Genomic DNA, 27,757 nt, shown 5'->3' on the forward strand with positions numbered 1-27,757 from the left:
AAAACAACAACAAAAAAAAAAAACAAGACAAAACAACAACAAAAAACCTGCCTTGGAAACATGAAGTAATGGTTGTTTACCTTTCTTATGTTTGTCCTCTACAATGAAAATTAAAGATGAGTCCTGATTTAAAAACTAAGGTCTTTAGAGTGGAATAAACCAAGACCTGGTTAGGTCTGCGGGGTGTTGGGCATTACTCTGAGATCACACTATCGCATTTTTCTGATTCATGCTTCTTTGGGACATGCTGTAGTTGTTGCTTACTTAGGGACTTAGTGCCACCAGAGTCCACTCCATATTCAGTCATGCAGAGAGCTTTTTAAAAACTATGCAATCTGAGGGCTGGTGAGATGGCTCAGCGGGGAAGAGCACCAACTGCTCTTCGGAAGGTCATGAATGCAAATCCCAGCAACCACATGGTGGCTCACAACCACCCATAATGAGGTCTGACGCCCTCGTCTGGTGCATCTGAAGACAGCTACAGTGTACTTACATATAATAAATTAAAAAAACAAAATAACAACAAAAAAACTATGCAATCAGCCCCCACCCCGTTCTCACTCATTCTTATTTTGATTTGTGTGTGTGTGTGTGTGTGTGTGTGTGTGTGTGTGTGTGTTTGCTGAATGTATACCCCAGGTACTTAGGAGCATGCAGAAGTCAGAAGAGAGTGTGATCTTTGGTCCAAATGTTGGTGTTAGGAACCAATCTCAGATCCTCTGAGGGAGCAGCAAACCCTCTCTCAACTCTGGACTCTGGAGCCATCTTTCTAGCCCTGAGACCATGCAGGCCTGAGAGTCGGGTCTGGGACCACAGGGGCTCTTAAGATGGGCCACAGGAGGATCGGTTTGTTACTCAGACTCTCTTCGAGACAGTATTACATTTTTGCCTCTCACTGTTTGCACTGATGAATAGTGGCATAGTGGGTGATCATTGTACCTTGCTGTATCACAGTGATTTGAACTTGGAGTTTCACTTGAAACTCAGAATAAAAAGTTGGTCATATGCTTTTACACAGAGTCTTGACTAAACAGTAAGAGTTATTAATTTTATAAAATTTTGCCCCTCAAATAGACATTTCTTCATTTATTTTTTGTTTATTTTTGTTGTTGTTTGTTTTGATTGTTGTTTGTTTGTTGTTGAGCCAGGGTCTCTTCATGCAGCCCTTGCTGTCCTGAAACTCACCTTATAGACTAGGCTGACCTCGAACTTACAGAGTTCTACCTCTCTGCCTTCCCAAGTGTTGGGATTAAAAGCCTGTACCACCATGCATGGATTTTCTTTTTCTTTTAAGGTTATACTTTAGTTATAATGAAATTCACCCCTTTTATTGTCTGCTTCTGCATAATGACATGCATTCTCAGGTATAGAATTACCAAAGTTAGGATACTGGACAGGCTGTAGAGACAGTTCGTTTGGTGAAGGTGCACTGTGCTATGCTGTGCGAGCATGAGAACCTCAGTTAGATCTCCAGCAACCACTTTGTTTTTAGCTTGCTTTCAAGGTTAGGTGGAGAGAGGGAGATATGTGTGCATTGCTCCCTAGCCAGCCCAGCTTTGTTAATGAGCTCTAGGCCAATGAGGAAGACAGCTTCAATAAACAAGGTGGCTAGGTGCTAAGGAACAGCACCCGAGGATGTTGTCTGGCCTAGGCATGCATATCCATACATGTGCACACATGTGCACACAAGCACACATGTGTACTGATCTTTTGATACAGTAGTTTCAGTGGGATTTAAGCCAAGTAATAATGAAGATTTGTAGACCCTTTTAACTACATCTGCTGTGAAAGCATGCTGCATGGTCATGTCTCTGGGCCTAGGCCCACACTGTAGATAGGACATACATCAGTCTGTTAAACTGTTGCTTAATCTAGGGAGGCAGATACTTAGATGAAGTGTTTAAAATACTCCAGTGAGATTTTGGGTTTAAAGTGTCTCAGATTAAAAACTTTAAATCTATAAAGCACGAGCCATGGAGGGTAGCCCTCCATTCCTCCCAAGAAAGAATTGACTATCATACCAAAAGAAAGCTACAGGAATGTGAAGGACCCTCTAGTTAATTTATAGGATTGCTTCTTTGTTTTACTTTAGTATTGTCTGTTTAGAAAAACCCAGAACTGTCTTCCTCAAACAAACTTGATGTTAAAGTTGCTTAAATAATGACCAGTTTGTTCTGCATCTGCTGGGAACATAATACCCACTCTGTGTGTTTGTTTTGTCTGTTGGGGTTGTGAGGGTTGTGAGAGTGGTGAGGGTGGTAATGTGCTGGTGCTATGAGGATGGTGTGGTGATGCTGTGAGGATGGTGTGGTGATGCTGTGAGGATGGTGTGATGATGCTGTGAGGATGGTGTGTGATGATGCTGTGAGGATGGTGTGGTGATGCTGTGAGGATGGTGTGGTGATGCTGTGAGGATGCATATGAAGATGCTGTGAGGATGGTGTGATGATGCTATGAGGATGGTGTGGTGATGCTGTGAGGATGCATATGAAGATGCTGTGAGGATGTGTGTAGTGATGTTGCTTCAAGTCCTGATTTTATTCATCAGTGAGTCAAGTGTGACCTCTCTTTTCCCTTGACTACAGAGAGGTACAGAAAGCAGTCAACACTGCCCAAGGATTGTTTCAGAGATGGACGGAGCTCCTTCAGGGCCCCTCTGCAGCAACAAGGGAAGAAATCGACTGGACCACCAACGAGCTGAGGAACAACCTCCGCAGCATAGAGTGGGATCTGGAGGACCTCGATGAAACCATCAATATCCTTCTCCATTGTCTGGGGCTATAGGGACTTGGGAACATGGGCAAGAGACAAGGTTTTATCCAGATGTCTTGAGTCATAAATGAGAGGCTGGCTTTTTGTTTGTTTGTTTTTTGTTTTTGTTTTTTGCTTTTGTTTTTTGAGGGCAGGGTTTCTCTGTATAGCCCTGGCTGTCCTGGAACTCACTCTGTAGACCAGGCTGGCCTCCAACTCAGAAATCCACCTGCCTCTGCCTCCCAGGTGCTGGGATTAAAGGAGTGCACCACCACTGTCTGGCTAGGCTGGCTTTTTTATAGTGATTGATCTGGCTTTTGTTGGTCATTGCCCAGTGATCTCTGGGAGGACAGTCCTGTCCTTCCCTGCCAGTCCTGAATTAATCTAGGCTGTACAGGGCAGTGATCATAACTTTGGACCCTGAAGTCAGTCTGCTGGTGTTCTGTTTCTCATTCCACCATTGTAGAAGTGAAAGTAAACATTTCCTCTCACACAGTAAAATATTAATACTTCTGATATCTGTGAGGGATTTTTTTCTCACACACCAAACAGTTCTCCAGCAGACACCAGCTGAGTGTCCTGTGGTTTTGAGACTATGTACCTGGAGATAGTATGGGATCCTGTAGCGCTCACAGCCCCCATATCAGATGCCAGGTGCAACTAACCCTTCCTTCAAACTCACTTCCTGTTTGTTTAATTTTTTCAAGAGCAGCTTGTAGAGTTCAGGGAAATGGTTAATTGCTCATGTATTATAAAGTCTGTGTGATATGTTTATAAAAACATAAAGGGGGGGAATATGTCCTACGGAGGTGTAGTCAGTTATGGAGGTAGGGGATGCCCCAGGGGGCCCATGCTGAGGCATCCCTTCCCCCTGAGGGACCAGCCACACAACGATGATATAGTATAGAATATAGTTTATTCAGGGCATGGGGAGGGGAGTTAAGAGGATAGTAGAGGCAGAGAGAGAGAGAGAGAAAGAGAAAGAAAGAGAGAGAGAGAGAGAAGGAGGAGGAAGAAGGAGGAGAGGAGAGGAGAAGAGAAGAGAGGAGAAGAGAAGAGAAGAGAGGAGTAGAGGAGTAGATGCCAGCCATGAGCTTGTAGAGAGAGGAGGGAAGGGAATAAGGAGAGAGGGAGAAGGGAAGGCAATAGAAAGAGAGAGCAAGGAGGAGTGAAACAGCTCCTTTTTATTGTGAGTCAGGCACACCTGGCTCTTACCAGGTAACTGTGGGACAGAGCTTAGACACAATGCTAACGCTGTGTGTGGAAGAGATGCCCAGGGGAAGGTAGGCAGAAGAGCATTGTGTGGTTTCCAGCTTTCATGTGGTGCTCCACAGGAACCCTGTCCACCTCAGGATTATGAAAGTTTCATCACAGAAACATTATTGGTTAGGTCATTAGCTATTGGTGATTAGCTCAACCTTTAGTCCCTTTCTCAACCCAGGGGTATTGGTGGCTGGAATTTCCTATCACCAGTCATAGAGTTGGTTTGTTTGGTGATCAGAGGAATTGTGTAGAAGTCACCAGTCATCTAGTAGCATAAAGAATCTGGAGACTCCAAGGGCCTTAGGATCTCTGTGTCAGAGATGGAATTAAAATATATATTTGATACAGTATTACAGCAGTGACTCTGGCTTTGGCCACATTAGTAAGCTTCCCTGTGCTTTAATTTCCTCTTCAAAAGAACCCTAGGATAAAGAGAATGCCCAACTTAGGAATGCCAAGAGAGTTACATGGATCGAGAGCTTAAAGTGGGTCTGCCCAGAGTAATTGACTATAAAGGATTAGCAGTTGGGCTGGGATGCTCTTTGGTAATATAGCCCTTGATCCTAGCATGCGAGGACCAGGCCCTATAGAAACACAGGCATGAGTGTATGCACTATACTAGCAGTCATGCTGCATAGCAGTGTATACAGGCCAGTGGGACAGCCTGCTAGTTAAGAGCTCAAAAGAAAATCTCTTCAAAGTCTTACAAAATCACTTACGAAGTGATTTTAAAATGCCACTATCCATTGAAGAGCTACCTGCATCATGAAACATGTTTGGTGAAAGCAGACCCATTATGCTAATTTATGCAGTTGATACTTGGGGAAAGCCCACAGATCTGACTGATGAACTTGAGATCTGTTGGTGCTGAGTTGTGCAGCTTTCTTTTCTCAGCCGGAAAGTCTGTAACCAAAACTTTAGTTAGATGGTATGCTGGTTCACTGTCTGAATTCTGGTTTGTGTTTTTCTTTGAAATAATGCATCAAGGAAACCAGCTTCTACAAGCTTCACTCACTGGGCAGTATGGCCGTATAGGCACTTGATATGTAGTGTTTAATTTCTGTTCTATAGACCACCACAGTACTTTTTCTTCATCATTATGGTACTTCTTATACTGTTATATAAGTTAAATAAAATGTGAGGGGATAGGATCAAAAGCAATTTCAAGAGGATATTGTTTCCTCTGAGACAGATCAGGGCATGTAAATTGTGAGGCAAGAGAGCAGGAGAGGGCAGTGGGGACCAACAAGAGTGGAGTAGAATGGCACAGCTGTATGGAGGGCACAGAGAAGCTACTGCTTTGAATGCTAACCACAGTTTCAAAAGACTGTACAAATACAATTCAAAAACCACGAGAAAGAAGAAAAGTGTTAGGTCCAGGCATGGTGGTGCCCACCTAGCACTCAGATGGATGAGACAGGAGAATCAAGAGTTAAGTGCCAGCCTGGGCTTAGGGCTATGCAGTGAAGTCTAGGCTAGCCTTGATTGCATAGTCTGCCCTTGTCTCAAAGAAATCATGAGATAAAGGACAAATGTTTTGGTCTTCATCATTCATTCCATAATTGTTTCTTGAGTGTTCTGTCTACTGATTGTTTTTTTGGTTTTTAAGGTTAGGTCAAAGGAGACTGTAGCTACCAGGCCTCGTGAAATTAGGGTTGAGAACAGGTCGTAATAATAATAATGAAGATAATGTATGGGCTATGAGAGAGAACACAGGATTTTGAGCCAAGGCTGGGGCTCAAAGGCAGCTTCTCTGAAGAAGGCTTGCTCTCTTTAGGTTGAGGAAGGAGGCTACCACATTGGCATAAGGAAGAGTTTTGGAATGATAAATTAAAGTTTGCAAAAGCTGTTTGTGGTGACTCTATGATTCTAGCACTTTGGAGGCTAAGGCAGGTTATCACTACAAGTTGAAAGCCATGCTACATAGTGAGTTCCAGGACACTGGGTTCCCTGTGTCAACTAATCAGGAATCCCAAAAGGATAGACTCACATGCTGACGAACACCAGGAAGATCTTAGCTGACCCGTGGTCAGTTAGCCATGAATTTATGGTGAGCCCCATAGCTCTTTTCAACCCTTCCCACCTTCTCCTATGATTTCAGTCCAGCTAAATTCCCAGCCTGAGATACAGGTTAGCCTGGAAGACCTTCCCTCCTCCCATGTGCTGGGATTACAGGTGTGCTCCATTGTGCCCAGCCAGGTCATCTCTGTCTTGGGGCAAAGGGACCTTCTCATAGCTGTGGTTGGGGAGGAGGTTTAGGGGTGTTCTGGGAAGATGCGTGTTTTCAGGGGCTTTGGGTTATTTCATGTTTTGTGTTTCAGTGCCCTGTGGCCTATAAGGTGCTATTGTTTTCCTTAATTTGTTGGCTACGCATAGTTGAAGCAAATCCTAGAAAATTCAACCTGGATGCAACTGAATTGAGCATAAGAAAAGCCTTCATCACAAGTACTCGGCAAATTGTCAGGGTAAGGAGCAAGCCTTGCTGTGTTGTCTGTGCAAGAGGTAGACACACTGGTCAGAGCCCTCCCCAGTCACAGCTAGCAGGTTGACTCTAAAACAGCCTTTCCAGGAACTCAATGCCAGTGTCTCATATTCAGTGTCTGTGATTGGGGGATCTAATTTGACTAAATGCTGGCTGGAAGGTTACTCTAACAGTGATCCACTAGCCTATGTCTCTAACTTCCTTAAAATAGAGATTTTACCAAAACAAAACAAAACAAGACAAAAAAATACTTCTTTTTTTTTTTTTTTTTGAATTATCTCTTTTTCTTTTTCTTTTCTTTTTTTTTTTTTAAATATTTCTTAATGTGAACTACTATTTCTGGACAAAAGCAAAGTCTCTTGTAGGAGCCATTTGGTTTCCTGATTGACTGGTAATTGTGGGCATTGTTAGAGTGCTCCTCCTGGGTTTGGCTGGTGGCCTTCCCTACCATCTGAGTTGCTTCTAGAACTCCCACCACACTATTACCACTGCCATGCAAGGGCTTGACAGCCTCCCAGGAGTTACCCAGAGCAGGCAAGCCAAGGGTGGCATGTAAAAAACAAGCTGGTGAGTGAACATAAGAGTACTACCCACTAGTAAGGGAGAAGAAAGAAAATATAGTTTAGGTAAAACTCCTGGGTCATTCAGATGTATTTTATACTTTGAAAGTGTTCGGCTAAGCCGTTTGATAGGCATAACTAGATGTAAGGGAAGCAGCTGCCATTAGCATATGCACTCGAAAGCAGCTCCCTTGAAGAGAAAGAGTTGGGATCAGACCAGTGCTGACATATGGCAGGAACCTTGCTCAGTGTTTGCCAAAGACTTCCATTATGCGATTTCCTCTCTGAAATGATCGCAAATGGTAGATTAGCATTGAACTTTATTCTTATTTTTTGTTTCACTCAGTGGTTGGCCTTTGTACTTATAACTAAATTGTTTATATATAAGCTCACATGTAATAGAGCAGAAACCTTTCGACTTTGGGTACCCCCTGGAGACAATGAGTGCTTGAATTCAACATTCTGACTTTCTGGGCAGTTGTAAAAATTGCTAGGTGACATCTTTTGTGTGTACTTCCCTCAATCTATTTAGTCATTCAGATACGTTCTCACTCTATAGCGCACCCTGGGCTGAGACTCATGGGGATCCACTTGTCTCAGCCTCCCAAGCACTACCTTTGCAGGTGTGAACTACCACGTCTGGCTATCTGAGCCTACCAGCATGTGTGCTGCATGGAACAGTACCAGGAGTGCTGAGCTGGCCCCAGCCCTCAGTTCCGTATTAAACACAGTCCGTTTCTTCCCTCCTTGCTTCTGCTGTCCCACACTCTGTCCCTCAGCTCTCCGCTCCCTTCCTTTTGCTGTAATGGTTTTTCTGAAGGATGCTACTGTTTTACTGTGATGCTGATACTTCATGGTGCCTCACTGTAAAGTGTATATAGTCTTTAATCAAGGCATTTATTCTTTCTGTAAGGTGGTACTTGTGAGTTTTGAGAATTGGAATTCAAATTTAAATTATGACTGGAAGTAGATCCTGAAGTTCATTTCTTTTTTTTCTTGTTTTTTTTTCCCCTTTGTTTTTTTTCTAGACAAGGTCTCTCTGTGTAGCCCTGACTGTCCTAGAATTCCCTCTGTAGACCAAGCTGGCCTCAAAATCACAGAGATCTGCCTGCCTCTGCCTTCTGACTGCTGGGATTAAAGTTGTGAGCCACCACTGCCTGGCTGAAGTTCATTTCTTTTTTTTCTTGTTTTGGTTTTTCGAGACAGGGTTTCTCTGTGTAGCCCTGGCTGTCCTGGAGCTCACTTTGTAGTCCAGGCTGGCCTCGAACTCAGAAATCCTCCTGCCTCTGCCTCCCAAGTGCTAGGATTAAAGGCATGCGCCACCACTGCCTGGCTTTGAAGTTCATTTCTTAATATTTGGAAATCTGTTGAAGGTACACCTTAGAATTATTTTAAATCATAACAGTACAAGCTTGCTGTCCGTACAGAGCATGAGACCTAACCCACACCCAGCTGTGCTCTCAACTGACTGCTTGGTGGATTTACTAGCTTTGTTGTTTTACTTTATTCCCCTCCCCCACCTTTGGGAAACTGTTAGTATTTGCCACAGATAGAGTAATTAAACCTGGGCTTTTGCTGGCTTGGTTTTAATAACTTTAATTGAAAGTCTTACAGAGAAGAAGGAAATAGTAGCAGAGTGACCTTGATTAAAAAAACAAAACGGTGCATGAATTGACCTCAGTGTGTTCAGCTGAAGAGACTGCAGGCTCTTGGTAGAAACTGTGGAGAAAGGGCAGGGAGTAGCAGATTTGGAAAGTGGGACAAGGCAGAGTTTACAGGAGGACTTTGGGATCACAGGCTTAGCTAGCATTGGTTACTGACCTTTCGTTTATTAGTGGCCTACCTTTCCTTCAGATTGTCACTTATTAATGCTGTATTTGCATCATTTCCACCCTTCTTTCTTCCAGCTTCAACTCCTTTGTCCCCCTACTTGCTCTCAGATTTGTGACCTCTTCTTTATTCATTATTACTGTTACACATATACACACAAATTATATACACACACATATATATACACATACATACATAGATGCACATACATACATAGATGCACATATACTTATATATGTGCACACATATGAATATTATAAGTGCAACCTGCTGTTTCCACTTAGTGTTGTTTGTGTGTATAGTTGTTTAGGCCTGACCTACCGGGAGTGGATAGGCCATCACAGGGCTCGTGGCCAGAGAAGACTGGCTCTCCTTCTCAGTAGCTAGTCATAACCTGTAGATCTTCACCTAGGAGTGGAGCCTGTGACATGTCCCCATCCACACCACGATGTCAGCTGGTGTTGTCATTGTGCAGGTCCTGTTTAGATACCTTATTGCTAAAATTTCATAAGCTCATTTCCCTGTTATTTACCAAAGACAGGATCTCATATCTGACATCCTGGTCCCCTGGCTCTTACAGTCTTTCCGCCCTTTCTTCCATGATGTTCCCTGAACCTTTGGGGTAGGGTTTGTGTTGCAGATGTCTTGACTGGGCCTGGGCACCCCACGGTCAGTTGTTCTCTGTATTTTGACCAGCTGTGGCTTCCTGTAATGGCCTCCATCTGCCCCAAAAGACACTGCTTTGGTGAGAGTGAGAGTTAACGCTAATCAGTGAGAGTAAGGGTGAGCCTTGAGAAAGCTTGGGGAGTTGTACTGGTTTAGGAAAGTTATTACCCTATATTTTTTTTTGTTTTTTGTTTGTTTGTTTGTTTGTTTGAGGCAGGGTCTCATTACAGACCCCTCCCTGTCCTGGAACTCACTATATAGACCTGGCTAGCCTTGAACTCAGATCCATCTGCTTCTGCCTCCCAAGTGTTGGGATTAAAGGTGTGAGCCACCACATGTGGCCTTCTACTTTATTCTTAAATGATCATATTCTAATTTGATTGAGTCACTTTGATAGTCAGAGCAGTCAGTGATAAATAAAACCTTTTGTCTTTTCTTGAAGAGGCAAACCCTTCTCCTGTAGGATTTGTATGTAAGGTACTTGTGCACGCTAGATATTCACCCTGAGCTTCAGCAAAGCTCTTCTCCCAAGTGACCTCCTGATTAAGATTCATTGGCCATGAATTTCTATTCTTCCCTTTTTAAAGAGTTGCTAGGCATCTTCCAAGGTTGTCCAATTTTATTAAGTTTTCTTGGTAATTTTTTTTTTTTGCTTTGTTTTTTGTTTTCGAGACAGGGTTTTTCTGTGTAGCCCTGGCTGTCCTAGAACTCACTCTGTAGACCAGGCTGGCCTTGCACTCAAAAATCCGCCTGCCTCTGCCTCCCAAGTGCTGGGATTAAAGGTGTGTGCCACCATTGCCTGGTAATTTTTATCTGAAAAAATAAATCTTAGTTATTATATAAAATAGTCTCTTCCCCGCATCCTTTTCCTTTGGCACACTGCTGCAGATACCCAGGTCCTCATGCACACAGGGTAAGCACTCTAGCAATGACCTACATCTATATCCAGCTAATTCTTTTTACATTGTGGAGTCATCTATTCAATAGAGCCATCACAGTGGAAAGGCTTGTTTTGGGGATATCCCTCAAGTGACTTTGGATTACTCCAGCGATTCAGTACATTTTGCTTTGCAGCATATTCTGGGAGGTCAGAAACTGAGATGTAGGCTAAGCTCTGACCTTGATAGATTCTGTCACAAGTCAGTCAGCCTTGTGTGCCTCCTTCATGTCAGTGGAACAGCCCTGTTAACGTTCTCTGGTTTTAACTTTGAAAGGAAAATCAGAACTACACTGCACCCTGTACCCAACAGTCCGCAATGTTTCACCCTAGGAACGTTTGCCATCAGTTAGAGCAGAAGTGACTTTGGTTAGTCGACAAGGCTAAGATAAGCAGGGGTATACAGATAACCCTAGGACCTGAGGCCCCTGAGTGGGAAGCGTTGGGACCCACAGTACCACATTCATTCAACTTGGAAACAGTTGATGTGAAAGCAGGAGCGTAAATAACCAGGACATTTGTTGTTCTTTTAGCAGATGGATCATGTTTTATTGGGACTAACTGCTGATCCTAAGCTTCAAGTGTTAGAAGGAGGATGAGTAATTTTGTTTTTGGCATGATGGATTGTTACAAGATGTTTAAAACTGTTTAGCAACACAGCTTAAAATTCCATATCCCAGTGTGAAGGTGATCTCCTATGCAGTATCTGGTGACTAACCTACATAGATAAAATGTCATCCACACATGAAAGTTGTGCTTCACTGCAGGAGTGAGCATGTATAATATGCACATCATACAGCTGCTGAGAGCACGTATCCACCACACACACACATACATACACATACCACACACACACATATACACACCCCCACACCCTGAACACATACACATACAGTGCCCCACACCCTGAAGACATACATACACAAACACACCCCCACAGCGCCCCCACACCCTAAACACACACATACATACACACACACACACACACACACACACACACACATACACACTCCCTTCCTCCCTCCCTCATCAAATAAAAACTTGAAGAATCTAAGATTAAAAAACATATTTCATTCATCTATTGCATTTTTATTAAAGAAAAGAGTAGTTTTTTTACAAGAGGAGAAAAAACCTGTACTCAGAATAATCCCTGATTCAGCACTGTGTTGTAGTTTCCCCTTGATGCATAGCTGGAGCCTTGTTGTTAATCAAGTATATGTTTACACGTTAAGAATACTCTGTGCTTGCTGTTTCTGAAATGTGAACAATTCTGTTTGGAAGGTGAAAATGCCCTTCCAGTCTGAAATTTGCTTTCTAGAAATAATAACTTTCTGGAGCTGGAGAAATGGCTTAGTGGTTTAGAGTGCTGGCTGCTATTCCAGAGGGTAGGAGCTCAGCTTTCCCTCTCCCTCATGGTGACTCACAACTGCCTGGAACTCCTGTTCCATGGGATCTAACACCTTCTGGCTTCTACAGGCACCAGGCACTCACAGGGTGCATAGACATACATACAGAAAAAGACATCCATACACATTAAATACATAAGTAAATTTATAGATAGAAAGAGATAGATAGAGATTTTTTAAAAACAATAATTATTTTCTGCTTGTTTTCTGAGTATTAGAACATAAACTCTTATTAAGAAATGATATGGTATCCTGTACATTTTCCTTGAAGTTTATTGCAGAGTGTGCCTAGCATGCATGATGCCTTAGGTTAAATCCTCAGACCCATCAGAGAGAAGGAAGGAGAGTAAAGAAAAAGGGAGGAAAGTGTATTGTGACTTGGATCTGGTGCCTTAGCACTTTGGAGGTGAAGCATGAGAATCATGAATTCTAGACCAGCCTGCTACATAGTGAAAACTGTCTCAAAACAAATAGCAACATACATGTGTGTAGTACAGATAGATGTAGTTGACTCTGTCCAGTTGAAATACAGTATGAACCACTTATGTCTAGTAGCCACATTTAAAAAAGAAATAAGTGAGTTTAATATACTTTATTTAATTTAATATACTCAAAAGGTTATCATTTGAACCTATAGCCAATGTAAGAAATATTAAAGTTTTTTAACTTGTTATACTAAAAACTCTTAAATTTTCAGTTCAAGTGTGAAGTTTTTATTGAAAATAACCATCATTTAAACTTTATAAAACTTTCAATTGAAAAGTAGATTTAGAAACCCAGTTTTTTCTGAGCATGCTTAAAAAAAATTACCAGTAATTGAATTTAAATTTTAGTTAATTAAAATAATGTACTGACCTTGTTTGAAGTGATCAACTATAACTGGTATGGCTACTATGTTGGACAGAAGCAAATTTTAATAATCTTTTTTTTTTTTTGGTTTCTTGAGACAGGGTTTCAAGATGTTTAAAATTGTTTAGCAACACAGCTGTCCTGGAACTTACCCTTGAGCACAGGCCTTTGGCTGTCCTAGAATTTACTCTGTAGACCAGGCTGGCCTTGAACTCAGAAATCCTCCTGCTTCTGCCTCCCAAGTGCTGGGATCAGAGGCGTGCGCCACCACCACCTGGCTTTTTTTTTTTTTTTTTATAATCTTTTTCAATGGCTGCATACATAAATATAGTGTCCATTTCAGTGGTCACTGTTAATCACCACAATGGTCCCATGAAATACTATTGCAAATGTATGGAAGAAATAGAAGTTCAGCAAACTGTCCAACTTAGCCAGTTATCTAAGAAGTATTGCTAAGTCTTGAAGTCAGTCCAAATGGCAAAATGTGTCTAGCTGCACTTTGATCGCTGGTAGGCTAGTGAGCCTTTGCATGCTTGATCATTGATGTCTGCTCTGCTTTCAGAAAGCAATCTCCTGATAAGCAAGGTGCCTGTCCACAGCTCAGGGAAACAGAGGCAGGCAGACCTGTGATTTCAAGATTAGCCAGGTCTACATAGTGAGTTCCATGCCAGTCAGGGCTACAGAGTGAGACCTTTCTTTAAAACAACAAAAGTTGAATACCTTAATATTTGTATCTATAAAAATAAGTCTACTTGCCAACAGAGAATTTCAAGTATCTTAGCTTTTTTCTTTTATAAAAAGAAACTGTATTGCAATTCCAACATACTTGCTTTAGATCTTTCTTTAGTGTTTCCCATCATACTTAAGAATTAACTTCATTATAGTAAGAATTTAAATGGCTCATATTTAATTAATTTTGCTTAAATAAATATATTATCTAACATAGCCACTGATTTTTTTCTATACATTATTTTTGATAATATTTTAGAAATTCATTGATGTTAGAAATAGTCTGTCCTGTGAATGGATGCAGCTCAGAAGAACTGAACATGAAAGAGTTTAATCGTAAATGTACTTTAAAAAGAATAGCTGTCTCAAAAAACTAAAAAAGAAAAAGAAGGAAGAGGAAGAAGAGAAGAAGAAGGAAGAAGAAGAAGAAGAACAGGTTTTACATGTGATTTAGAGGGTGCTAGTCCTTGAGCACAGGCGTTTGGCTTTTACTCTCCTGTTGTCATTTATTGGTTGTATGACTTTGAGAAAGTCATTCTGGGCCTAGGTCCCCTCAGCTGAGAACTGATGATGCCAGCTCCTGCGGTTGAGGAAGTTAGGAGCCCGGGTCCTGACTGCTCCTTGCTTTTCTCTCTTTGGTTAAATGTAGCATCTTCATTGCCTGTTTTTAAGGGAAAGCCTTTACTCTTTCTTTTCTGTTTGAAACTGAAAATAAAAACCAAAGAAGGTTGTCATTTGCTTAAAGATAGCCAGTCAATTGTGTGTTCTGCCCATGCCTTCCTTACAGCTTCTCTCTCTTGTTTGTCTCATCAGGACATGAAGGATCAGATGTCAGCTTCGTCTGTGCAGGCACTGGCTGAAAGGAAAAATAGACAGGTGAGAACATATCAGAGTATAAGTGTCCACTAAAGAAATGCCTGGCTAGATACTTGAAATTGGGACTTGCTGACCATCCCTGGCTTATGTGATGGAGATCAAGACCTGTATACATGGGTGGGGGAGGGGAGAGAGGGTAGGTATTGTGGAAGTCTTTTCTGTTAGTTCCTGTTATTACTTGCTACTGTAACAAAATCCTGAGCTAATCAGCTTGTAGAGAAGAGAAAAGGAGTCTATTTTGGCTCAGGGTGGGAGGTTTCACTCTGTGATTGGTTAGCCCCTATGCTTTCCAGCATGTGGCAAGGCTCCATGACAGCAGGACACAACTTATTAATTCCACTTAAAAAAAAAAATTCTTTTTATACAATATACTTTGTTCATATTGTTTTCCCTTCCCAGCTTTTCTCAGATTCCCCTCTCCTTACCCACTCCATTTCATTCTTTCTCTCTCATTTTTTTCTCCAAGTATACCTATTTTTAAAATGTTTTATTGATCCTTTATGAATTTCACATCATGCATCCTGATCCCACTCATCTCCTGTCTCTTTGTATCTTCCCTCTGTCCTTGTAACCTCCCCTGGAAAAAGGAAATTAAAAACAAACAAACACACCCCTTCCCCAAATAAATATCTCATTGTATACCCTTTTGTCCACACTTATTTACCAGCAAATGTTCATTACAATGAGTCTGATTTGAGGCCTCTGGCTTCTGCTATCAATGCTGGATCCTCACTGGGACTCCTCAGGTATTCTGTTGTTGCCCAGTGTCATGAAGATCTGCAGCTTTGGATCTGTAGGACTGTCCCCTTTATAAGCTCCAGCAGCTCATAGATGGGTAAATGTTAGGATGGGCCAATTCAAAGCCCCGGATATGGGCCTGGGTGGTAGCTGAGCTAGTCAGTCCACCAATTTTCCTGTACCCACGCTTCCACAAAGCTGCAACTGACAAGGGATAGAGCCAGCTCTCCTACTCTCAGCACGGGCCGGGTTGTCAGCATGGCCTCCTGTGGCAGGGCAGGCTACACATCAGGCTGTTTCCCTCCACCTCAGTTCCATTTCTCTTGCAGTGCTCAAAGCATTACACTTCTCTTTCTCTTCTACTCTACATCACAGTGGCTCCTGCTTTGGGCGGGCTCTGCGTGTCTTCTCTCCTTCTCTCTTAAAAAAACAAAAACAAAAAAGCTGGGCTGAAGAGATGGCTCAGATGTTAAGTGTAAGCCGCCTTTCTGTCCAGCGGACATAAGGAGGCAAACATGAGCCCTTCTCCAAGCAGATTTTATTCAGGAACCCTTATTTTACTTCTTCTTAATAATATCTCTAATCTTATCTAGTATCTCTCTAATCTTAGTAGTCGACGACACCACACTCAACCCCCAGCCTTCACAGGTTAAATACTTTCCCTGGTCCCAATCAGCATCAGCTACGTGGCAAAGCATAATAGGCTGCGGGAATTCATGCCAGCTTGCGTCACAAACTGGAGGCATTCAGCTTCTCCAACTAATGGCTTGACTATCAGTGCTCTCTGCTCTGACCAGAGACCAGGTGTTCAGTATATATGTATGTAGGGTGGCAGCTGTGGCTCCCCACAGTTAAGAGCACTGGCTGCTCTTCCAGAGGTCCTGAGATCAATTCCCAGCAACCACATGGTGGGTTACAACCATCTGTAGTGAGATATGGTGCCCTCTTCTGGCCTGCAGGCATACATGCAGGTGGAATGGTATATGCTTTATATATAAAAAATAAATACATCTTTAACAAACAAAAACCCAAACCAAAAAAGCAAGCACAAGCAAGTGCACACAAAACCATCTTATGTTGGTATACTACTCCTGAGCGTGAGGCCTGCCCTGGAGTGTGACTCATAATGCCTAGTGTCACTCTTTGAACTAATTTTCATTCAGCCAGCATCATTCAGTGGCCATTAGCTGTTTGTTTGGGCATGAGGCGTTGTGCCCACTTCCTCTTCTCCATGCTGGGATTTTGTCTGGCTTGAACCTGTGCAAGCCTTGTCCATGTTGTCATAGACCCTGTGAGTTCATATGAGCATCATCCCTGTTGTGTCTAGAGAATGTGTTTCCTTGGAGTCATCCACCATCTCTGGCTTACAGTGTTTCCACATTCTTTTGCACGTACATCCCTGTGCCTTAAGTGGAGGGGTGTGATTCAGACATCCAGTTAGAACTAAATGCTCTAAGTCTTTGGCTCTGCACATTGTCCAGTTGTGAGTCTCTCTGTTAATTACCATCTGCTGCAAGAAGACACTTCTCCAGTGAGGGTTCATCAATGCATTGATTTATGCATATTAGCTACACTTCTAAAAGACTCCATTACCTCATAGGAGTACCACAGGCTAGGATTTACCACATGGCCTTTGGCAGACATTTATACAAACCTTAGCTTCTAGCCAGGTTTTCTCAACACTGCACCAACCCTCCAATTCACCTGTTCCTGGCTGCTGGATCCATAGCACCTTCTATTCCTCTTCTGACATCACTGTGTTGTCAGGGGTCTGCTAAGGATTCTTAATTACTTACTATCTTTTTATGGAACTTCAGGCTCCTTGAAAATGGCATGGTTATGTTTGAATTTTAATGTAGCCAGGTGGTTTGCTCATACCTTAGGGTCAGTCTGGGTCCATATAATGTAAACTTAGCTCCGGCCTGGGATGGATAGTGAAATTCTATCTCAAACCTAAACACATGAATGAAATTGATGCTGACATTTAAGGAATCTTTAGTATGTTTCAAATTTGTTTGTTTGTGTGTTTGAGACAGAGTCTCTCTACACAGCCCTGGCTGTCCTGAACTCTCTATAGAGATCAGGTTGGTCTTGAACTCACAGAGATCCACCTGCCTCTGCTTCCCAAGCGCAAGGATTAAAGGCATGCGCCACTACTCCTGACAGCATGGTTTGGGAGAGGAGATTGTTTTTGCTTTGAGACAAGGTTTTACTATTCATGTAGCTTGGCTGGCCTATGTAGCCCAGGTTGTCCTCAGACTAAAAATAAAAATCTTCCTGCCTAGCTTTCTGAGTGCTGGGATTACAACTATGAGCCACCATGCCTGGTTCTTTTTGTGAAAGAAACTCTTTTTCAAGCTGGAGATAGCTCTGCAGTTACAAGTGCTTGCTGCTCTTCCAGAGGATGGAGACCTGAATTCAGCTTTCAGCAACCCTAACAGGCGCTCACAGCTACCTGTAACCCTAATCCATTGCCTTCATTCACATACACAAACCCACATGCAGACAACACACTAATGCATAAGTAAAACAAATAAAATGGAGACTCCTTTCTAATTGTTAAAATATAATCCTTAAAAGATGGGCAGCTGTCACCTAGAAACTTAAACTTTGAATTGAATTTAAGTTCTGATTTTTGTGTTTTTCTTGTTTTCTTGTCTGGGTTTATTTTGTTGTTTTCATTGTTCTTACTTACCTCCCCCTCTCTTGTTCTTTTTTTTTTTTTTTTTTTTTTTTTTTTTTTTTTTTTTTTGGAGCTATACCAGGGAAAAGCTATCAGCCAGCTTATCCCATCTGCCTTGAACACTTCAAAGAAGCTAGCAAGTGACTAAAGTGGCCTTTACCTCATGGGCCTTTGGCATACACTTAAACAAACCTTAGCCAGTCTACCCTAACCCTGCTCTCCACTGCTCCCTCTCATCCTTCCCCAGCCACTCTCCTTAGGAGTAGCATCCATTTGTGAGACTCATCTGGAGGTCTTGAATGTACCTTCCCGGTGTTCCCCAAACTATCTACCAGGCACCAACCTTCATGCCCATATCACAGTCTGCTCCAGGTTCAAGGGCTGTTTGACTTGGTCAGTAGTAGCTCCTGGTGTTCCTCCTGACTGGTTGTCCCTGCTCACACAGGCACTGCTAGGAGACAGCGGCAGCCAGAATTGGAATGCTGGAGTGACAGATCGATATGGGCGCCTTGATCGGGAGCTGCAGCTAGCCAACTCCCATTTCATCGAGGAGCAGCAGGCACAGCAACAGGTACCTGAGAACAGCTGGTCAAGGACAGGAGATAGCAGGGAGGGTGCCTCCCCTGACTCCTTCGCTAGCCACAAGCTTATTACCTAATGACAAGCAGCTTAGACAGAGCTACTGTATGCTGGGTTGTCAGGTGTGTAATGATTATATACACCATTTAAAATCTTGTGAGCATGGTGTTGGAAATAACCACTTGATCTGATCTCAGGAAGAACAGAGCTGACGTCTAAACCAACAAGGCCAAGGATTTGTGCAGGCTTTGGTTTTATTGCTGTTGTTCTGAGATGGGTTCTTGCTGTGGTTGGTTGGTTGGCTGGCCTCCAACTCATGGAGATTAGCATTGCAGCGGTGCCCCAGCTAAGGCCAAAGATTTTTAAAAAGAAAACATTCCCTCTTCCCCAACTTCTTATTTGTAGGTTTTCCCCAACTTCTTATTTGTAGGTTTCGCCTTTTATTTTAACAAAGATACTTTCAGAAACATTGAGTTCTTGTTTTGTCCATTGAAAGTTGTTAATTTGTTTCATTCTACATAAAGACAGTTGCTTTGATAAAGGTTGAGGTATTGACAGAAAATGGACTTAATTGTCTCCATGTTGTTGCATTCATTTATTTATGTATTTATTGATATGGTTTTATTGAGCCAGAGTCATGCTATGTAGTCCAGGCTGGCCTCAAACTTATAATCATTCTGCCCCAGCTTCCTGTGTGTTGAGATTGTAGGGCTGAGCCACTCACGCCAGCTTGTGTTATTATTTTTACCAATAGCTATGCTAGTAAAAGCAAGCTAACGATGATATTTTGGATCAGGATATGAGAATCAGCTGCCCATTGAAACTTTGGTTCATAAATACTGTGTTTTATGCCTTTATGTAGGCTTTGTGTTCCTTTGTTCTTTTTGTATTACCGTGTTGGCCTAACTAGTCGTTTGCTCTCAAAATGTTACCATGGAGCAAAGTTTTTAGTAGAGAGTGAGGAACCCACAGCACAATTGAAAGTGTTTCTTTGTCAGCCAACAGTTGTCTTTGAGGTAACTTACTGCCCTTGAAGAAGAAAAGGACGCTGTGCAGTCCTCCCACATCCAGAGATCTGCTAGGCTGTCTTTCATTGACACTGTGACAGTCTGTGGTGGACGGAGACCTTGATCTTGGCAGTGGGCTTCCTCGTCCTAGCCGACCCCTGATGTGGTAGTCACATGCTTATGTGCTTTTGGCCATTGTCTGGTCCCTTATTGGACCTCAGCCAAGCAGAGTAAATCTCTCTTGGTGGTTTCGAGCCCCGCTGACTGTTCACAAGTTGGGTCAGCAGGGGATAGCAGTAGCTTGACAATCCAGGCTTTGGAGCAGTGTGTTCTCAGAGGCAGTGGTCTGCTGCTTTGCTTTCTGGGCTTTGCTTTTGAATGTGAATTGTCCCAAGCTGGCAAAGAAACTAGCAGCTGCTGGAGTGCTGGGCTTGGAACCAGGTAAGATGGATTTTAATTGCTTATTTCCGTTTCTCTGGCACCAGTTGATTGTGGAACAGCAGGATGAGCAGTTGGAGCTGGTCTCTGGCAGCATCGGGGTGCTGAAGAACATGTCCCAGCGCATCGGAGGGGAGCTGGAGGAGCAGGCAGTGTGAGTAGAGAGATGCCCTTATCTGCAGTGGCGCTCACTGAGACCCTGAAAGCCTAGCAGTGAATTGTGTGGCTGCTAAAGAGAAAAGCTACTTAATGTATGGTTGCAGTTTTTACTTTGTTGCACAGAGTTGCTCCCCCAGAGAAGCAAATCTACCAGATAAAATTCACAAAGCTGTGGTTTAGGCAAAACTGTTACTTTAAAAACGCTTTAAAAGACACACTTAGTTCTCTGAGCAGATTCTTGAGGTATAGTTAGGAATGGGAAGCAGATAGAGCTGTGCCCTCTGAGACAGTGCCCTGAAGAGGAGGGTGGGCATGAGGGTGGTGTTAGGACTCCCAGTTGTCATCCATCCCAGTACCCAATACATTAACATAAGTCCTATCTTATAAAAGAACAGTCAAATTTGATATAATTAGCAAAAACAATCTTCCCTCTCAAAACAAAGGAATAAAAAAACCAAAACATGGGCTGGAGAGATGGCTCAGCGGTTAAGATCACTGGCTGCTCTTCCAGAGGTCCTGAGTTCAATTCCCAGCAACCACATGGTAGGTAGCTCACAACTATCTGCAATGGAATCCGACATCATCTTCTGGTATGTCTGAAGACCACTATAGTGTACTCACATACATAAAATAAATAAGTAAATCTTAAAAAAGAAAAGCAAAACATAACTCTTCAAAATCATTTTTGTTGAAGAACCTGTCTCTTACACTCTAAAGTATGAAATGCACAAACAGCTTTCTTGAGTGCTGCTGTATAATATACCATTCTACTTTTTCCCCAGGTGAGTGGGGGTGTCTACCTAGATGTTTCAGACTACCCCTGTTTTCATGTTCACCATTACATATGCTCATTATCAGTTCTTCCTGGGCATGTGTTCTGCACCAGGCTTTCTGGAGGCCCTGGGGATATAGGGGTAAGCAGGATAGACTCTGCCTACCATTCAGAATGTTATTGCTTCCCAGGCACAGCACATATTGTACAAATGAAGGCAAGCAGTGCCATGGTGACATTGGGGAGAGAGCCACTGTCACTTCGATAGGCCAGTTCAGCCAGCTGGAGAACTCTGTCTTTTCCAAGACAGGGGGTCAACTGAAACCTGAGGGATATTCAGAAGACAGGGGCCAAGAGAGCCAGTGACTCTGCAGAGGTGTGTGTAGCAGTGTGTGTAGGAGGGAGGAAGCACCTGAGAGAGTTGGGGGTGGGGGTCACACAGAACATGGTTTTCAGTGTTTGCCATGGGGAGGGAGGAGTGGAAGTCAGAGCACAGCAGGTGTGGCCTGTCAATGTGATGAGGAGGTGGGACTTTCCTTTCCAGTATGGAGGAAAGGTAGGGTGGCAGTGTTTGTCGTGATGATGTGAGCAGGTGCTGGGTTTTAGATGATTTATCAGAGTGGAACCAGGTGGCTATGCCAGGTGAGGATCTAGAGTAACACAGGGGGATTTTCTATTTACAGTGGAAGGGCTTCAGCTACTTTGTTGGTGAGGTAGCTTGAAAAGAAAGGCAGCCTGAGATCCACCTAGTTAAAAGATGCTGAAGTGAGATAGTCAGTATCCCCATCCCCTTCAAAGCCAGACAGCAATAGCAGAGATGGTTTTGCAAAGAGATAAACCTCTGGAGAACATAAAACAGGAAATAGGAGCTCTACCAGTTTAGCTTATGGAATGCAGGCAGCAGGTGATGGACTCAATAGGACAAAGAAAGCTGACCCTGAGCCAGAGGGAGCAACCGTGAAGCATGTGACTCCTACCGCAGACCTCTCAGCTGGGACTAGCCTGTACTTAGATGGCAAATTGTGACACAACTATATATATCATGGGTAGGATGGCAGGGGTGGGAATCACATGGTCTAGGGCGAAATCCTAATGTGATAGTTCTGCACCATCAAGTCTGAGGACAAAAGTCTGCATCATAAGATAGAAGCATGCTACTTCAGAAGAGGAGAAAGGACCAGAAGAAGCTGAAGTGATGGGAGCACATAGGTCACAGAGGAGCACCGTGGTTTACCTTAACATCCATGCAGGACTGTTTTGCTTTTTAAAGTAGGTGTTTATCCAGCTGGTAAAAATAAAAGGGAAGAAGTATGGGCCTTGAACTGATATGTATGCTGTCTAGGAGGATAGCCACCAGCCTCATGTGGCTACTGACCATATGGAATGTGACCAGATGAACTAAAATGGGCTGTGAGCAGGAAGGGAGTGCTGGAGTCTGGAGCAAAAGGGCAGGGGAGTTTATTAGTCATCTTTATATTTCACATTGAAGGACTACTTCAGATATAGTAGCCTAGATAAAATATAGCTAAAAATTAATTTCAGAGGCCAGTTGGTATAGCATTTGTCTAGCATACAGTCCCAAGCCATGCATTAGCCAGTTGGTGGGTAGAGGCAGGAGGGTTGGCAGGTCAGGATCATCCTTTTAAGTTCAAAGCCAGCCTGGACTGCATTTGAGGTCCTGGCTCAAATTTTAAAACCTTTTAAAAACACAGTGGCCAAAAAATGCAAAGTGTCATTTGTGACCACTATGTCTCCCTATTGGGCAGAAGCTTGGTGTGGATCAGTTGGCATGCCTGTTTTATCTTTAGAAAGAAAAGTTATGCCGGGCACACACAAGTAGCCCTTGTTTTTCAGTTCTTGGCCTGGAGATGCCTGCCAGCCACAGGACCAAAGTGCTGCCAGGATCTGAGATGAACTAAACATGTTTTAATTTAAAAACTCAGGTATAGAACAAAGACTTATTTACTTAGTTGTCAGTGTGGAGTGTGATAGTTAACTTAATGAGGATTTAGTCATCTCAGATACTGAGGGACTGTCATGTGTCCTTTGTGGGCCCACACCCAGAGCAATGGTTTACAGCTGCCAGTGACACTGTCAAAGTAAATAACGTCTTTGTAGGAAGGCTATGGTACTAATTGGTGTATTAATTTTAACCTCAAACTAATCATGTACTAGTCAGAAGCTGAAGTCTGGAATGTACAGTAATTTATGAAATAAAGGTTGCTAGAACACAAGCACAGTATTCAGTGCTGTTTCCAGCAGCATGTTGGATAGCAAATAACAGAGGCCTTCCAAGCTGATTCTCCAGTTCTCCTTGGAGAAACACTGCTTTACACTGCTTTTCTGCAGCGATGATGTATCATCATCATCTCTCTCTCTCTCTCTCTCTCTCTCTCTCTCTCTCTCTCTCTCTCACACACACACACACACACACACACATACATACACAAAGAGAGAGACAGAGAGGGGGAGCAGAGAGAGAGAGAGAACGTAAGCGAGCATCCCCACCATACCCCATACACCATCAGGGTTGTCAAGCCTCTGGCTTTGAAATTATAATAAGGCAGAGTGCTTTAAAGGAGAATCTGTCTGATTTAGATTATACTCCTAAACTCACGTTGACATAAAGTACTTTTGTGTATTATGTGCTTCTCGCAGGCCCTCAACAGGCATTGGTTTGGCACAGTCACCCTGTTTAACAGGTATCAAGAGTCTCAAAGAGTTGTGTAAGATACCTTGTTCAAAGTAGACGTAACAAAGCCTGGCTCTCTGGCAATGTGCCTGAGCTGGCAGTGTTGTATAGTCAGAGGCACACTGCCTTGTCTGCAGTTCTGAAGTCTACAAAAACAAGTGTTTAATTTGCAGCAGACTTGTGTGATGGAAAAGCCTCAGTAAGCCGGCCGTAGCTGTGATTCCTCCTGGGTTCTTCTGTAGAAATACAAGCATCTGATAGTGGGACTACCCCAGGCCCTGCTAAGGTTGTTGACTAAGCTATAGCATATGTAACATGTTTTTTTAAAAGCATATATTTCCCAAATTTATTTCAAAACAAAACAAACCATAAGTCGTTCCAAGTATTTGAGGTAATAAAGTGGATCCTGAGTCCCAGAGGATGCTTTTTGTCTTTATTGAGATGGAGGCCCAGGCCTTACTTAACACATGGCAATACAAGGCTCTGCTTACCACCCGCCTTCTCCTCTCTAGCATGCTGGATGACTTCTCTCACGAGTTGGAGAGCACTCAGTCTCGACTGGACAACGTGATGAAGAAACTTGCAAAGGTGTCTCACATGACCAGTGGTATGTATGTGTGACTCTGTCTGTGACCTTCTCTTGCCTCTGGCATATATGTCTGTGCTACTTTCCAGTCAGAGAATGGAATAGTAGTGTGTAGAAGCCAGTGCCTGTGCTTGTGGACCACACGTTGGGAGAGCCTTGTGCCCGGACGTTTGTTGTTGAGTGTTCCACCAGTGGAGAAGCTTCCCCACAATCACAAATCCTGTTTTGACTTTTTTCTATTTTTCTTGCCACATTAGAGAACTTAACATTTTTCTCCTGGTATTTTTATTTTAGCCCGTGGGGTGTTTGTGTGTGTGTGCGCGCACATGTGTGCGTGTGTGTGTGTGTGTGTGTGTGTGTGTGTGTGTGTGTGTGCGTGCGTGCGTGTGTGCGTGCAGGTGCATGCATACATGCATGCATGCACACACTTTCGTGGCATGTGTGTTTATTGCAGCAGGCCCTTTTGCTCACCAGCTCTAGGGAACTTACTTAAAGTTGCAGTTGCTATTAACACTTGCTGCTTTCTGTAAACTATCTTCCTTTCATTGTTGGGAAAATACCTACTTCTTCAGACTGTGATGTCTTATAAAATGCTGTCCTAGATTTTATAAGCATGCCAGAGTGGGGATGAAGAAGTAAGGTTTCAGGTCAGTTACCATATTTGAAGGTTTTTTTCTTTCTTTTTTATTTATTTATTTGTTTGTTTGTTTTTTGAGACAGGGTTTCTCTGTATAGCCCTGGCTGTTCTGGAACTCACTCTGTAGACCAGGCTAGCCTTGAATTCAGAATTCAGAAATCTGCCTGTTTCTGCCTCCCAAGTACTGGAATTAAAGGTGTGCACCATTGAAGATGTTTTCTTTTTTCTTTTTGGTTTTTCAATACCGGGTTTGTCTGTGTAGCCCTGGCTGTCCTGGAACTCACTCTGTAGACCAGACTGGCCTCGAACTTAGAAATCTGCCTGCCTCTGCCTCCCAAGTGCTGGGATTAAAGGCATGTGCCACCACCGCCCAGCTTGAAGATGTTTTCTGATTTACATTTTTTGATTACTACAAATTTCTTCCCCTGACAGACAGGAAATGATGTATTTCAAGTGAAAATCCAGTATCTCCTCTTTATCTGGAGGTTGTTGGCTGGTGAAAGGAAGGCCTGAGATATTTCTTGAGATAATTTGAGTGCTTTGGGCCATAGGATACCCCCTTCACAAAAGACCCTCCCCATTCCCTGCCTCCTTATTCCCCTGGTGGTTTCTGTATGTCAAGTGCATGCATGCAACGTGGAGGATTGAAACATAGATGCCTGTGGGCTCCTCGGCAGTGGACCTCCTGGCTCAGTTACACAGTGTCTGGCCTCACTTCCTAACTAAAACATTGAGAGCTGTAGATAGACCTCAATGGGAGAGTCTTTAGTACTTAACCAGGCAGGGGGAGGCCCTGTTTCTATAGCAAGCACCTTGGAATGGTGAGCACTGGAGGAAAACAGCGCAAAGATGCTTAACAGTGTGTTTGTGCTCCGTAAATATTCAAAAATACTGCTGGTGGAGAAGGCCTGGAGGACCAGGACCCATCAACTCCAAACCAAAAGAAAGCGCATATCTGGAGTTCTTTCCATTCTCTCTAGGTGAAATGCCTTTATACTTCGAGCGGGTTCTCTTTCTGAAGCTATGTATTATACAGGAAGCAGCACCAACTCAGGGAGTCTTCCCCACGATGAAAGGAGGCTCTGGAGTTTGTTTTCTGGTTCCTCTGTTCTCCCCTACCTGTAGTCCTCTACTTTATGTATTTGCTGTTAATTTTTATGTATGTGTGTGTGGTGTACATGTGTGTACATGTGTTTTTGCAGGTGTGTGCATGTGTGGAGGCCAGAGGTCATTACTCTCTCTCTCTCTCTCTCTCTCTCTCTCTCTCTCTCTCTCTCTCCCTCTCTCTCTCTCTCTCTCTCACCCTCCTCCCCTCTCTTTCATTGTGCACATGCTTGTGTACACATGTATGTTGAGGGAGTTAGTTCTTCCCACCATGTGGGATCTGGAGATCTAACTCACGTTATGAGGCTTGGCAGCCAGTGTTTTTCCCCACTCAGCCATCTCACTAGCCTCTTAGTCTTATTTATTTATTTACTCTTTTATTATTCTATACATTGATGTTTTGCCTGTATGTATGTCTATTGGGAATGTTGGTTTCCTGGAACTGTAGTTACATAGTTGTAAGCCACCATGTGGGTGTTAGGAATTGAACTAGGGTTATCTAGAAGAGCAGTCAGTGCTCTTAACTGCTGAGCCCTCTCCAGCCTTCAGCTTTAGTTTTTGGAGACTAAGTTACTCATCAGTCTGAACCATATCATTTTGCCTAGCCTGGCTGACCAGTGTGAAGCCCCTGGATCCACCTATCTCTGCCTCCTTGTCTCTTCCCCCAACCCAGCCCTATGGTTATGTGCACAAACCAATATGCCTGGCTTTTACCTGCCTACAGGGATCCAAACTCAGGATCTCATGCTCAACCAGCAGGTACTTTACCCATCGTGTTATCTTCTCAGTACCTTTGTATTTTAAAAAAAAAAAGTTTCTTTAAGGAAGTGTTACATAACAGTTTAAACTCCAGCCTCTCTCTCACTGGTATGGGTGTCTGTTGTACAGTCAAGTAGCTCCTTCAGATGAGCGCTGTCAGGAAGATGGAGGGAACAAAGGCGGTTTGTGTGCTTTGTTTTCTAGCATCTGGGTGTGAGGAGCGTAGGAAAGCCCTGCAGTGTCTGCAGCACTGAAGCTTTCTTAGGCTTTGTACCCCTTTGTCCACAAAGAAGAGTTTGGGAAATAGCAGGAGATATTTGGTCGTATTTGCGTAGAGAAGAGAGTCTCCAACTGCCCTGATGTATATTAACAGAGCAGTTAGCGTGAAACACTCTTCGTTTTAGTTTTTGCTTGCTACCAAAGAAATACTGCTATAGTATGCTCTTCAGTTTATTGACCTGTTTGTAATTGTTCTATTCTCTTCCTTAATTTTTGGTTAAGTTCATTGCTTTGTTATTGAGCCTGTATGTAAAGGCAGTCTCAAAACAACATCAGGGGCCTGGCAGTGGTGGTGCACGCCTGCATGCCTGCACGCCTTTAATCCCAGCACTTGGGAGGCAGAGGCAGGCGGATTTCTGAGTTTGAGGCCAGCCTGGTCTACAGAGTGAGTTCCAGGACAGCCATGGCTACACAGAGAAACCCTGTCTTGAAAACCAAAACCAACCAAACAAACAAACAAACAAAACACCCAGCAATATCAAGGTTTGATTGAGTAGCCTGAGCACAGCAGCTCCTGAGAACCAGGCCCTCCCTTCCCTTCCTAGTTGGCTACTGCATGGGAGAAATGTGTCAAGACCCCACACTCATTTTGTGAATGAACCACGAGAGGCAATAATTCACCTTTCTATTACCCAGAGAAAAAATACTCATTTGAGTACTGGTGAGGTCCCTTCCCCTTCAACAGTCTGTGATTCATCTTTTCTCTTGACAGCAGGGAAATATTTTGAGGAAGAAACTACATTGGAGTTCCTTTTGTTCTGAGCTTGCTTCCAGCTGGAGGTGCAACTCGGTGGTGGAACACAAGCGTAGCTCTGAGTTACATGCCTGGTACTGGGAAATTGTAGTTAGGACCCATTCCATGTGTGCTTGAAACCATACAAGATGTGCTCAGATGTCTGCCGGGGTAATGGCTCCCTAGGGTTACCTAGTCATAGAAGCTAGCTACTTAACCACTTCACAGGAAAGAGCTTAAAA

At 43.2% G+C, this 27,757-nt stretch overlaps 1 protein-coding gene across 1 annotated transcript in view; it reads left to right on the forward strand.

Moving 5' to 3' along the window:
* Stx6 (syntaxin 6) overlaps positions 1-27,757 on the forward strand; it is a 45,373-nt gene that overhangs the window by 12,803 nt on the left and 4,813 nt on the right. The window contains exons 2-7 of the mRNA XM_031385210.1: positions 2,586-2,755; positions 6,385-6,479; positions 14,287-14,349; positions 18,216-18,341; positions 19,842-19,948; positions 23,930-24,024. Coding sequence (XP_031241070.1) covers positions 2,586-2,755; positions 6,385-6,479; positions 14,287-14,349; positions 18,216-18,341; positions 19,842-19,948; positions 23,930-24,024 — 656 coding nt within the window. The remainder of the gene's footprint in view (positions 1-2,585; positions 2,756-6,384; positions 6,480-14,286; positions 14,350-18,215; positions 18,342-19,841; positions 19,949-23,929; positions 24,025-27,757) is intronic.

The sequence above is a fragment of the Mastomys coucha genome, unplaced genomic scaffold (assembly GCF_008632895.1).
Source record: "Mastomys coucha isolate ucsf_1 unplaced genomic scaffold, UCSF_Mcou_1 pScaffold1, whole genome shotgun sequence".
Lineage (NCBI taxonomy): Eukaryota > Metazoa > Chordata > Mammalia > Rodentia > Muridae > Mastomys > Mastomys coucha.